General features: G+C 38.4%; 1 protein-coding gene across 1 annotated transcript in view; it reads right to left on the reverse strand.

Annotated features, from left to right (window-relative positions):
- The window catches only part of cxadr (CXADR Ig-like cell adhesion molecule), a 52634-nt gene extending 40565 nt beyond the window's left edge, over window positions 1-12069 (reverse strand). Inside the window, exon 1 of the mRNA XM_084730528.1 lies at window positions 11908-12069. Coding sequence (XP_084586654.1) covers window positions 11908-11959 — 52 coding nt within the window. The 5' untranslated portion in view covers window positions 11960-12069. The remainder of the gene's footprint in view (window positions 1-11907) is intronic.
- Window positions 12070-13984: the final 1915 nt, after the last annotated feature.

Consider the following 13984-nt stretch of genomic DNA (forward strand, 5'->3'; position numbering starts at 1 on the left):
GAGCCTTTTCTATACCCAACTGTAGCAGATGTCCCGGTCATCATACCTATAGATCCAACACCGACCCAGGAGTAATAACTTCAGAGGCAAGAGGACAAAGAAAAGACTATTTTTAATGAATGTTAATTGAAGAGGGGGAGGTGACACACAGCCTGGCTAATTTTTAACAGCTGGTTCTAAAACCATAGTAAGTAAATGGAAGTCATCTGAAAGTACTGAAGAGCTGTTCAAATTCATACAAAATGCATTTGCACTCCACTCTCGGACTGTCTCCTAATTTGCCTTAACTTAAAAGTAATTCACCAACTGATGTTTTGGTTTACCTGACCGACCAGTTTTAAAATAAGAACACTACACGACCCCTGTGAATTTAAGACCATTCAAGTATAAGTGTTATATAGGGTCGAACAATTAATCTAATTTGATCAAAACTGTCATATGGTCTTTTGCAATTTTCAAAACACAGAAGGTGCAATATTTGTACACATCATATTCTACAGACTTAAGAAAACATCTGTTTGGTGAAAGTCTCAACAAGGTCCCCCAAAATCAGTCAAAGTAATCACAAATTTATATTTTTTGCCATCTATACAGTGTAAGTATACAGCTGTTATAAAAAAAAATTATACACATATATGTATGTGTGTGTGTGTGTGTGTGTGTGTGTGTGTGTGTGTGTGTGTGTGTGTGTGTGTGTGTGTGTGTGTGAGAGAGATACTCTAATCCAAATGTTCATTTTCACATTTTCAAGTTACCCCAAGATTGGAGAGGCATTCTCAATTCTGCAATGACCTGGTTACCCCATGGGAAGAGATTTCATCAAATCTAATCTCTTGTAATGCTCGTTCATGAAACACAGCGTTTCTTTGCATTCATATTTCTAAATGAGGTTAGAGACATTTTGAAAAAATGCCACAGCTTGCACATACATTAGCTTTTTTTTCTTCATGTCTTCCTACACCTGTAAACATATCAATAGCACAACGTATCAGAGCCTGTCTGGGTTAATATTTAAACCTACATTTAATATTTGTCCTCTTTACAGGTTCCAAATTCTAAGGATTTGCGTTGCAGTCTTTGGCTTCAGTTTGGCAACAGCTTGATTATGAGGCGACAAATGTTACAAGAAATGGGATTTTCTGGGTTTAATTCTGTGTCGCTTTGTATCAATACTCTCTTAACGCTCCTAACAAGATTCAGCCTGCATCATAAAATTTCACTACACAACAGCTTTAACATAATTCTAAAATCTATAATACAAGCAATCATACAACTGTAAAACTGTTCAGATTAGGATTTTGTGCATGGCAACAGCCATTTTTCATAACAAATCCCCTTTTTTCTATGGACAGGAGTTATTAGCATAACTATATAATTTACCATGATGATTAAACATCAGGCTAAGACAGACAAAGACTGACTTGAATATCACCACCACAGGAAGCAAAATCGAGTGGGACTGAATCAAGACAGAGGCTTTCTACAGACAACGCTTATTTGCCTTTTTCACCATACCCACAGTCGACAATGTGTAATGTTTTTCAATGAGATAGAGGTGCTAAAAATGGCTCCTTCAACAGCTGCTTTACCCCCTCCTCCTCCCAAAATTCACCCCACCTTCTGCTTCTGTCGCTTATTTTCTCAGCCATAATATTTTTCAAGATTAGACACACAATTAACTCTAATGTTCTTAGCGGCGAGAGTGGGGCTTACCGCTGGAGGACAAAATATAATCATCTTCCCACAACTCAGCTGTGTGTAAGACAATGCCTGGACATTAGCTGATAATAATGTGACATGCACAATACAATATACAATGCTTATCTCCAGAATGATGCGCTCATTGGAAGTCAAGACTGGCAACAAAAGATTTGTTGTCAGAATAAATTGTCAGGTCTGTTTGACATGATGAAGTGAGATTTTTCCCCTGTGTAGACAACTACTACCGAGCCCAATTCTTAAACACTGCACAAAGGATAATCTAACAGAGGTCCAAGCTTGTGTAGAGTCAAGCTGACACCTACCTAGCAGGTAAGCAGGAGCAGGCTGCACAACAGCACCTGCAGATGCAGCCCCCTGGGGACCTGCCTGCCACACTGTGTATTCTCACACTGAGTTGGCTAGCTCAGATGCCGTGAGAATAATATGCAAAAACCTACCTGAATACATAGTCATAAGGTGTGGAAATAACATTCTAAGTTCAAACAAGGGGAAGAACCAGAAGTAGGGTAATGCTTTAGAGACCTAAACACAGTCTGTGAAATATTTGGTAGTTCCATACATCAGTTTAAACAAGTGAGAGATTCCTTTCATTCAAGAAACAAAACACAGATATTGTATTATGTTGTATTCATGGGAGTTGTTGTATCCATTGCCAATAAAAATCTGTCTGATGAGACTCATCATGTAATAGGTAAGATATCAAAGTTGTATTCATGTTATGTGTAGTCACGTTTGACGACTTCTTTCCTCAAACTCTGGGTTTGAACATTGTTGGAAACCTTTGGAACAATTTAAGATCACAATTCAGCAAAATATAACATAGCTGTACTTATTCTTTGACATCTTAATGCATAAATGTTACATACATTTAAGTATAGCATCTACTTCCTTTTAAAAGTTGAATGGATTCATGTAGCATTTTTTCAAAATAATTACACAATATTTTGTAATGACATCCTTCAAATCTCCTTCACTGACTGGTGTGCAGTACCCTCTCTGCTTCTATGCCGTTTATCTACAGAAAAATGGTATTCTGGCGATGTTCATTTGAGATATGAGGTACGTGGAAACCCTTATTATCATCGCAGTGAACAGCTTATTTGTCACAGAGCCCATTATTCCTCATTAGGAGCAGAGGGCGTTGTGGGCGCAGCAGAGCTGGGCATCAAGTGGCTAAGTGATGAATGTGCTTTGGGGGTGTTTATCGCCCTAACAGTGCAACACAGTGATGATGACCGATGGACTCAAGAGAGCGAGGAAAATCAGCACTGCACTGACCTTGTTTTAACTGATAGGTTACATGGATAGCAGAGGAAATGTTTCTCCCTCAGTACAATCCCTATTCAACACTTACAACTGTAGTTTGAGAATTTCAGTAGTCATGATGAAGACATCAGAGGTATAACATCTACTCTCTTGCATCTGTGTCTTATCAGTCCACTGAATGAGATCTGGGTGAGTGTTAGAACTGAAGAATCTGTGCTCACACTCCTAACCACAAATTTAAATAGACAATGTTTAGCCTAAATCCTACACAGATTTTCTTCACACACACACACACACACACACACACACACACACACACACACACACACACACACACACGCACACACACACACACACACACACAAAAAAAAAATAAAACAAAGGAAAAAAACTTTAGAAAGCTTCAGTGTGAGGCTAAAAATGTAAAGTTTTTCCATTATCATGCTGCCTTTAGCAAGGTCCATCTTTTCCAACTCACTCCATAAAGGTCATGCATTAGAATAAATACAATATACAGGCATTATGATTCAATATGTTAGGAGGAAGACTATCAGTATAAAGAACACAACCACTGTATGCATAAAATCTGAGTAAGAAATTTTTAATTTTTAATGTAATCAGAACAGGGGATCTGCATTTATACTAATCATAGTTGTTGTAATATCTAACATCACAGCACTACATTTTGTGCAATCTGAGCAAAGACTTGTCCTTCCTTCCTCCTGTCTCGGTTTAAGTTGTTTTGTTAAAGGTGGAAGAGCCAAAGGGCTGAAGACGGGTTAGAACTCTGCCACAAATCTTTGCATGTAAACTATAGCGTTTTTAGGAATGGATACAGTATTACAAAACACAGCATTGCTGTACTTAAGTCTATCAATATTTTCTTAAGCTTTAAGTTTTTGCATGCCACATAAAAAGTTAACATGGGAGTTAACATAGAGAGTTCGCAACGATAACAGAGGAACATTCACGACTCACAATTATTGTTGTTTTCAGAAGGCGTAGGTCCTATGATTACTGATGGTGGCAGACAAAAGCAGTCTCATTTCAAGCAGGTGACTGTCAATTTTGCTGGCTGAATTAGATAGATAGCTTACAGGGTTAATGTTAACAACATGAGTTGATTGAAATTGCTGTCTCCATCTGATTTTTAATGTTTCTCACTGACTTGTTTTAAAACAAAAATCCTGTAAAAGAATCTTAATATGCACTATATCTGTGCTCATGATGCTATTCAAGGGAAATTCAAGGGAAGTGCAGCAGACACTCAATTAATGAGTAAAATGTTGCTCTCTCACTACAGGTTGATGTTGGTTTACTAAATGTCCAGTCTTTTTAGCCATGGAACTATAATGTTTTTTGTGACAACATACTGTACATACTAGGTATAAATAGGAATGGCTGGATACCATTTTTGTGTGTCCAGTATTGATATTCATACTGCAACCTTGAGTATCTCATAACATCTTTTTCCTCTCTTAAACATCTAAGCTGTTAATAATACATTTGTGTGGATTAGGGGTGTCAAATTAATCGTTTCGAAGAAGCATCACGATATGGATGTGGACGATTCTGCATCGATGCAGTGACAGAGCATAATCGATTAAAGCACTGAGACGTTCAGTATTGATTTTCTGGCTGCAGCTGGACAATAAAGTTCTAAAATTCAAAGTAACTTCCTAGTAGCAACCAGCGCCGTAGCCACCACCACCGCAGTAGGAAGTGCTATGTGGCAGAGACAGGTGACTATTAAGAGCAAGTGATTAAAAACGCACCTAGTATTTTAAAAACAGATCTCTGGGCACATTTCAGATTTTATTAACTTGCTGGGAAGCACGAACTGGACAAGACACACATTGTGTGTTAAGTCTGTCACACAAAAATCAAACACCTTGAAAATACCACTAATTTGAGAAACCACATTAGCCGTTTTCATTCTGAGAAGCTAACGATTGTCACCGTCAAGAAAACAGGGGACCCAGCCCTGCCAAGAACTGAGGAGACGCTGTCAACTTTACTGCCTAACTCTGAGAAAGGGAAGAGAATCACTCTGTCGTTCCCTGTTGATTAAACACAAAATCTAACTTATACTAGTCGACTAGTCTCTCAGTAAGAAAATGCTCAGAAAGCAGTTCAAATTGAACACAGCATATTAATTGATCGTGTTAAACATTGTCCGAAAAATACTGTGTGTATTAAAGGCCATTTGAAGCAATTAATCACAGTCTACAGTCACCGAATCATATTTTAAATGTGCCATGCAATACGAACATTACACATTAACCTACAAAATATGACAATAACTCACTAAATGCGGCACCTTTTCAGACTGAAAAGGATCACAGTGTGTGGGGGTAAACAACATCATTTACCTGGAGCTGACGTTAGCTACTAGCCTGCTACACTGTGTGGCTAATAGTATCAGAGGTAGCAGCAGCAGCTGCTCTGTCTGTAGGTTAATGTCAGTGTCTGTGCTTAATGTGGTCACACATCACTCCAGTTGAGTGGTTATGGATCAGATTATTCTGTCACAGCCTACATTCAACTTTATTTCCATTTTCTATATCAAAACGCTGCGAAGCTGTCATCTGTCCGATTCTACTGATTAAAAACATCTGGGATTGAATGGGACATCAGGGCGAGAGGGGCTGCAAAACATTGAGCATTGTCTTCAAAAGCCCAAGTTGATGTCCTCAAATGTCTTATATCCAAAACACAAAGATATTCAGTTTACTGTCATAAGAGGACTCAATAAATCAGACCATATTTGAGAAGCAAAAATTAGAAAAATTGGACACTTTATGATTAAAAGAAATTACTCAAAGCCATGAATGAATTATCAAAATAGTTGGTGATTAATTTAATAATGGATTAATAACTGATTAATTGTTGCAGCTTTTTTAGCAGTTACTTGAGCAGAAGACAGTTGCTAGAAGCTGCAGCTAGACTGCAGAAGTATTATTTTTGTTTTTCACACAAATACAGGGAGGCTAGTCCTGTGCAATTTATTTATTTTACAATCTACTGTTAAGACTTTTATGCTATTGATTTCTGAAGCACTTTCTAAACAGTAAAAAAGAGAGTTCATATTTATCTGACTGCTTGTATTCATTGATGAAAAAGTAGCCATGTGCAGTAATATAGAAAATTGAGGATGCAATGCATCATGATGCATCATGAATCGTTGACAGGATAATCATAATCGTAACTGAATCAAATCATGGGATCAGTGAAGATGCACAGCCCTAGTGTGGATGCACTTTGCTCAACCTGGCCATCTGAAAACAACATGCTCAAACTGTGAAACAAATATTCTACTTCCATGAAGTAAGAAACACACAGCCTACCACATAACTCAATTAAAGTAAATATCATCTATGATATCTGTGACAAATCTCTATGATATTTTGCTCAAAGTTTAGTGAATAGGGCTGAGCAATTTTGAAAAAATATCTAATTGCATTTATTTTGGCTGACACTGCAACTGCGACATGAAATTGCAATATGGAATGGAAGGCTGAACTTTTACATAATTGTTCTCATGTTCACTGAATAACATATTAAAATGATTAAGCTGTGATTTTTGCTGGGATCTATACCAAAGAAAGATGTTTTCTTATGTCTGTAGAATATGATGTGCTGACCAGAACATATCTGCAGCACAATAATATTCTATTTAAAATGGTATTTTAACATATAGTTTGCCTTTAACAAATACAGACAGTGCAATTTCAATCACATTTCAATTATTTTTTCAACTGAATTAGTGGAACATTTATGTGACAGTTTATGGTAATGGATACAATCTCTTTTTTCCGATATCCAATCCAGTGACTTTTGCCAATATTGCTGATACCAAGTATCAGATCAGTGCCATCCCTACCTACAAATAGGTTTGGCAATGCAATCTCACCGCCTTACAAAAATTCTACACTTGCCGGTTTCAGCTTCTCAGAAGGGCTGTGAAATGATTGTAAATTGGGTTTTAGATGGTTGATTGGGCAAAACAAGCAAACAGACCAAGCATGCAAGCTGACAACTATATCACGGTCCCCTGGGTCCAACACACAGACACGGTAATGCATGACCTTTATGAAGTGATCAGCCACTATTAATTTGTGTCATTAAGGCAAAACTGGTCCAGAGCAATATAGCACATAATTTGCATGCCTCCGGGGAGCCTGGTACTGTCAGTAGGTCAATACTATCTGCAGCCAAAGTGTTGTAGAGGTTAGAAGACATACAAACTTGAAATATCTGTCAATGTAACATTGACTTTATGACCACAGGATTCAAGTATAATCTTGCCAATATATCTTCCCCCAAGAATGGTTTGGCAGCAGCCCAGAAAGCAGTTTTACTCCATACCTGTGAACAAGAAATGAGCTCTGAATACAGAGTGGCTGCACAGCCATTAACAGGACACAGAAACAAGCAGTACTATTAATCATTTTCACTGATTCTCTAGCAGGCAGCAATTTGTTCATTCAGTAATTCAGATATGAAATGGAAGGGGAAAAGAGGGAAGAGGTGGGGTAATGTGGCGAGGTAAAGGCGGGATCAGCGTTTCACAGTCTCATGTAGGTGAACAGGAGTTGGCACAGGGCTTGTACAGTGCTGGCCTGGCATGCTAAAATATTAACGTCTGAGGCTGTGAATATTCATGCTCAGTCGTCCCCATCATCAGATTGTGGAGGACAAAGCAGTGTCCCTGGAGTGTAATCCGATTCTACATGTTTCTGCTTCATTTCCAAGGACAGGGGGCTCCGGGCAGAGAGGGTGGTTGCTTGTTTGGAGGTGAAGCTGTGCCTGGAACATATTTCAGCCAACAGGAGGCAAGTAGTAGTGTTGGACTGCAGGGTCATGACAAGCGAGTGTGACCTCGAGTCATAACTGTCTGCATGGGGCTAGTGACAATGGCTCAGGTTGTGCTGTACAAGCCTACATCCAGCTATCTGCTTGTGACTATTTCGTGATGGGCCCAATGCCTTAGATAGACACTCAGCTGTAAGAGTGGCATCAGTCGTTCCCCTAAGAAGACTTACTAATCAAACAACTATTGTATGATAATGATCAATACATCAGCCTATTGTGCAACATAAGAGATTTTTTTTCTGCTGTGAAAGAGGACCTAATACATACATGCAAGCAAGGGGGAGGGTAGCTTTCCAGAGAAACTGGAGCACACACACTCCCTGGATCTGCGTGTCTGTTTTCAAAAGGTAACCAAGCAACCAGTTCCAGGCCAGGGCCTTTGGTTGTAGGCTTATCAGGTAACTGTGTTCTGCCCCTGCACAGAGGTTCACCAAGTTTCTGTTTATACTAGGTCAGTGGCTGCACTCTTGAACCACACAGCCAGAGGTGGAGGGGGTTTTAGAGAGCACCAGGGGAGGTCAAACAGATCTGGAGTTCAGACTGCCACATGGAAATCAAGGGAAAAAATGGACAGACATGGGCTAAGCACAGAGTCCTGACAAAATTATAGTGATTCCTTGATGATAGATATGACAAATAGAATTGTTAGCACCAGGCTCGCTGGAGCAGTGAGTATGTTGCCTAATTTTAAAGCTCTGGGGGTTGCCTTTTTCACTTAAATAAACTTCTTGAAATATTGTAAGCAGAACCGTTGTCATGTGTCAAACTTTACATGGAGCAGTCTTGAGTGTGTGTTACAGCAACTCCTTTCACTGTTAAGAGTAACTGACAATCCCACAGCAGTTGGTCTCTGATAACACTGTCATATTAAAAAAAACATCACCACCAGGAATTAAAAAATGGGGCACTGTCAAAGAACTTCTAACAATAAGAAATTTAGCAACAACATTTTTATTGTAATATTTATTTTTTAGGATTAAACACTGTGTACTCGAAGGCCCTCAATCAGTTAACACACAGCTTTTGGGATTACTGCCACAAACCAAATATTTGATTATTTATCTGATGATGATATCTCACATGATTTCACCGATATCCTTTGTGATACGGCCACAACTAAAGTTTATTATCTTGTCATTTAATCTACCCATTTCTTCCAAAATTAATTGTTTAGTTTATAAAATGTCAAAAATTGCGGAAAATGTTCAATCACAATTTCCCAGAGTTCAAAGTAAGCTTTCAAATTACTTCTTTTGTTCAACCAACAGTCCAAAACCCAAAGATTCTTCGTTTGCTGTCATCAATGACAAAGAAAAGCAGCTAATCCACACATTTAACCAGCAAGTTTGACATGTTTTCTTGAAAAATGACTGAAACCATTAATTGATTATCAAAATGGTTGACAACTAATATTCTTTCAATCGACTAGTCAATTGACTGACTAGTCATTGCAGCTCTATGAGCTGATAATGATGACAGCTTGACACAAATAAGATGGCCAAACTTAATTCCCTTTTATAATCTGAATGCTGGATGAACACTATGACTCTAACTCATCGACCTTGACCATATTTTCAGACCTCCCTCTTACAATTGTATTTCTTTTGTCAACATTTTATATTCCATGCGCTGCCTTGTGGACAAATAGAGCAAAGAAAATAGAGCAGAAAGAACCCACTTGTTATTTTGCCATTTAAGAGAGGTTATCGCATTATTGTGTATTTCTAAACCATTTTAAAAGAATGCTATGAGTCTGGCAGATACTGTTCTTGTCTGCTGAAGTGGAACAGCGCCCAAACGACGAGGCCATGATGCCATTAAGATGGTAATGAGCCCAAACTAGTGGACACAACAATGTGAATCATGAGACAAAAGAAGGCTAAACAACACACTATGTAAACCTTATATTACACTCAGTGCCCCAGCTTTTACATGGAGGGATGTGCTGGATGATTCTAAACAAAGCACTTCTTCATTACATGCGGTCTCTCACTAATCAACATACTGGAATGTCATTTCCCTGACCATGGCCTCTGTGGCTTCCCATCAAGTCTCAGAGAAAAATATTTCAGTAACTGCCACGGAAGTGAAGCCAAAAGACAATGCTGAAGCAAAAGTTTCACATTATTGTTTGGAGTGGGAGGAGCGATCTGCTGGTTTCAGTGTAAATTCCAGTACACTGAACAGCCACGCCCATGCACATACAAGCGAATCATGCATTTGCTTCAATTAACACAATAACATGAGTTACAGACAACACAGTTTTGTTGGGCTGCAACTAATGATTTTTTTTCATTATTGACTGATCTGCCAGTCATTTTCTTGATTAGAAAATGGAGAAAAATGTTGATTGCTGCTTTCCAATACCCAGAGATGACCTCAGATGCCTTGTTCTGTCTACAACACAGACATTCAGTTTACTGTGATAGAGGACTAAAAAAAACAAAAAAAAAAAAAAACAGAAAATGTTCCAATTTGAGAAGCAGGTATCAGAGAATTCAGACATTTTTCTCAAAGAATAACTCAAAACAATTAATTCATTATCAAAATATTTGCTGATTAATTTAATAGTCAACAAGAAGTCAATTTATCCACTAATTGTTGCAGCCCTATATTTCTGATGAATAAGTAATTAATGTTAGCCTTGTTTCTACATTACTTGCCCTGATGGCACAGAACAAACCACAGCAAGTTTTGACAATCCAAGTAAAAACTTTTCATTTCTGATCTGCCCAATTCTTCCATATTACAAATTAAAACCTGCCAACGTCATTGTTACTGATGATTTAGAATGAAAAAGCTACAAAACAACATGTAAATCAGTGGTACTCTATGTGCTTTATAAAGATCCCAGCCAAATAATGAATATCTCAATTTCACCTTTTAATCATTGACTTTAAGTTGCCACAAGCAGGGAAGGTTTAAAAATAACTATTCTGAACAAAGGTTTCACAACACACACTGTTATCTATCTACCCACCTACAGTATCAACAAACAACAAAAACTCTCTTAGATGAGGGTCACTGGGACTAAACTTTCATCAAATGAGGATCCTGACAGTGGAACGCTTAAATAAGCAAACGAGATCAACACAAACAAAGCTGTCAACAGGAACAAACATGTGGTTAAATTAAACGTGATAACCTGGGATTTGAGACTGGTGAGGGCTGGGGAGGGGGGTCAGCACTGCTGGCAGATGGCAGACAAAAAAAAAAGGCAGCACTTTGAAGTCCTGTAGCCACAGGTTTAAAAGCGGATCAAGCTATTGTGTTAACCACCAGACGCTAAACCAAAAGACATCACACGGAAATACACAGACCTCTTACATCCTTAAAAATCATCTACCATCTTATTACTGTGGGAACATAGAACATAACGTCACACATTTGTAATAAATTATCATTTTAGAGTATAAAAATTCACAATTCACAAAATTCTCAAGATAGCCACATAATACTGTTTACCCGGTGAAAGATGTATTAAACCAAACCACCGTCATTTTACCGGGGTTACTGAGATAAAACGTGTTTTAAAATGCATGAAATGAGGATAGCAAACTTTGATTTATCATCAGTTGACCTTTTATTTCTTCTTTGCGTTTCTTTCTATCTACGCTACACCGAGTCTGAAAGAAAACTATTTGTAAATAATTGTTTTACTAATGATCCGACTAAGTTAAACTATTTAAATTTAAATTGAGTTTAGCCGCACGCTTGTTCTGCTGTTCAAGCTAACTGAACTGACCTTGTCTCGGAGTTACTCCCTGTCGGGCAATTTCTTTTACTAAGTATATAATTCACATGTAGTTTGGTTAACCACTACGCTAATAAAATGTTAAACACACTCATTTGAGAACGTAATGGAAACGCAACGTAAAGTTTTTAGCAGTTTCAACTTATCGAAAAAGCCAAGTTTCCATGTTAACGCCGGTGGCTAACGTTATTGTAACGGCTGACCAGAGGCTGTACCGACTCGCTGCCGTTTTTGTGAAAAATTCATCCGAATCAAAGTGGCTCAGCGGCGGCTGGTGTGAGAAAACTTACCTGCTAACAGGCTCAACAGAACACAGCAGAACCGGCCTAAAGAAAGCTCCATTCCTGTTGCAGCTATTCCACCACTTCTTCACTGAAACTTGGTCGGAGAACTTGTGCTGAATTCGAGTGAGAAGTGGCAGCCAGGCTCGACCGAAGCATCCAAACTCCACCACTCCTCCTCCTCCTCCTCCTCCTCTCTGCAGGTGCACAGCGGAGCGCGCCGCAGGGTGTCACGTGACACATGGATTTCACAATGAGAAGTCAGTACTGCCCTCTGCTGCCGGCGGGAACACAGAGCTTCTAAGCCCCTGTATTACTTAATGGAAGAAAGGTCAGTGTTTTTTCTGTATTGCTGAAGATCTCAAATTATTCTCAGACAAGGGACTTATTATCTAATTACTGTAATGAAACGTTGAAGCATATTAAAGCATTTTGATATTGACCTCTAGACCAGTGCTTCTCACATAAGGGTCTGGTGACCCGCCCCCCCCCAGCCTATTTGATCTTTTCTGATATTTATATTAGATTTTCTTTTTCATTGTTTATTATTTCAACCAAACAAAATCCACATTTTGTGTATGCACGAGTTTCACAGACTCTCTTGATGTGTACAAATATTTCATATACATGTCTAATATATTTCTATGACATTTTTGTTATATTGCTCATTTAAGTAACTAAGTGAAAGTGTAATAATAGGCCACATTATTATTACAAGGAACATACATGAGGGGAGACCTTTTTTCACAGCAGTCATATTGATATCAAATAGGGTAAAGGTGTTGCCAGTGATCATAATTAAGGTAAAGTTAGCATAGCAGAGCCTTTCCAGTGAGCAAACTCTCAAATAGCAGCACCCTGACTCTTTTTAAGCTAAATGGAACTAAACCTTAACTAGTATCATCGGTAGGACCTGTGTTTACACCAGTCATGCCCAAACTTGAGAATGCCATGGCCCAGTTTGAAATCTGAAAATCCTCTTTGGCCCACCCAAACTTTTAATCACAACTCAAATCAATCACATGACTAATCATACTGATGACAAAATATAAGATAAATTTAGGTGTTAATGTGACAGGTCACTAAATACAGCATAACATCTGTTAAAGTAGGTCAGACTAATGTCATTTAAATCCCATGGCTTTGTTTAATTAGTTCTTTAAATTTTTTATTATTTATACTTTATGGTAACTTCTAAATTATAAAACAAAACATATTTTATTTTTCATGACCTCTCAAAGCCCACCTGCAAGGCCTTCACAGCCCACACTTTGAGAATCACTGGTTTATACTTTTGAATTGACTTTTGAATCCCAAAACTGAAGACCATCTCATATATTATCCAGGGATGTTTCTGGTGCACTGATATGACATTTAAACAGGGCAATACTGTAAATTTGCTTCCCAGGAAAGAGAACAGTGAAACACTTTGGATGGCTGTGACCCAGACTAACAGGGATTGGTGGTTTGTTTTGCAGCACTGACAGTCATATCACTGCCCATCCTGACCATGCAGGCAGGAATATTAGCTCCTCTGATTTGATAAAATAAAGGATATTTCAACACTTTCCACAATAAAGCACCTTCTATACATAGTTAACCAATCTTCTTAGACATTAGGTATCAAATGCAACCCATCAGTGCATTTGATACCTAACACTAAATCTCTCTAGAGGGCCTCTCCATGGATGAAACTACAGCTCTACCAGCCAGACAGTAAGTACTGTAGCGTGCTAGAGTTCACTGAAGTACTCACTTCTCCACTCAGCCCTGATGGTACCTAATCATAAAGATGCCTTTAGCTTTGTTTGACTGCCACCACATGAAACAATGGAATTTCAGTGGTGCTGCCAATAGTATCTGAAGATAATACTTGACAAATGATTTGCATGAATTGATGCTTGTTAAACCACTTGAGTGCTACATATATTTCTTCACACACCATATAACCATAATGTCCACAGCTTGATTCAGTCAGGAAACTTTACTGCCTGTTATACTTGTCTTCTCTACGCTTTCAGCTAGTAAATAAAGGCAGGAGGATCCTTTAGTAAACACCAAAAGAACAAACAAAAATGCACCATGA

This window comes from Lutjanus erythropterus, chromosome 11 (genome assembly GCF_056507025.1).
Source record: "Lutjanus erythropterus isolate fLutEry1 chromosome 11, fLutEry1.hap2, whole genome shotgun sequence".
Classification (NCBI taxonomy): Eukaryota; Metazoa; Chordata; class Actinopteri; order Lutjaniformes; family Lutjanidae; genus Lutjanus; species Lutjanus erythropterus.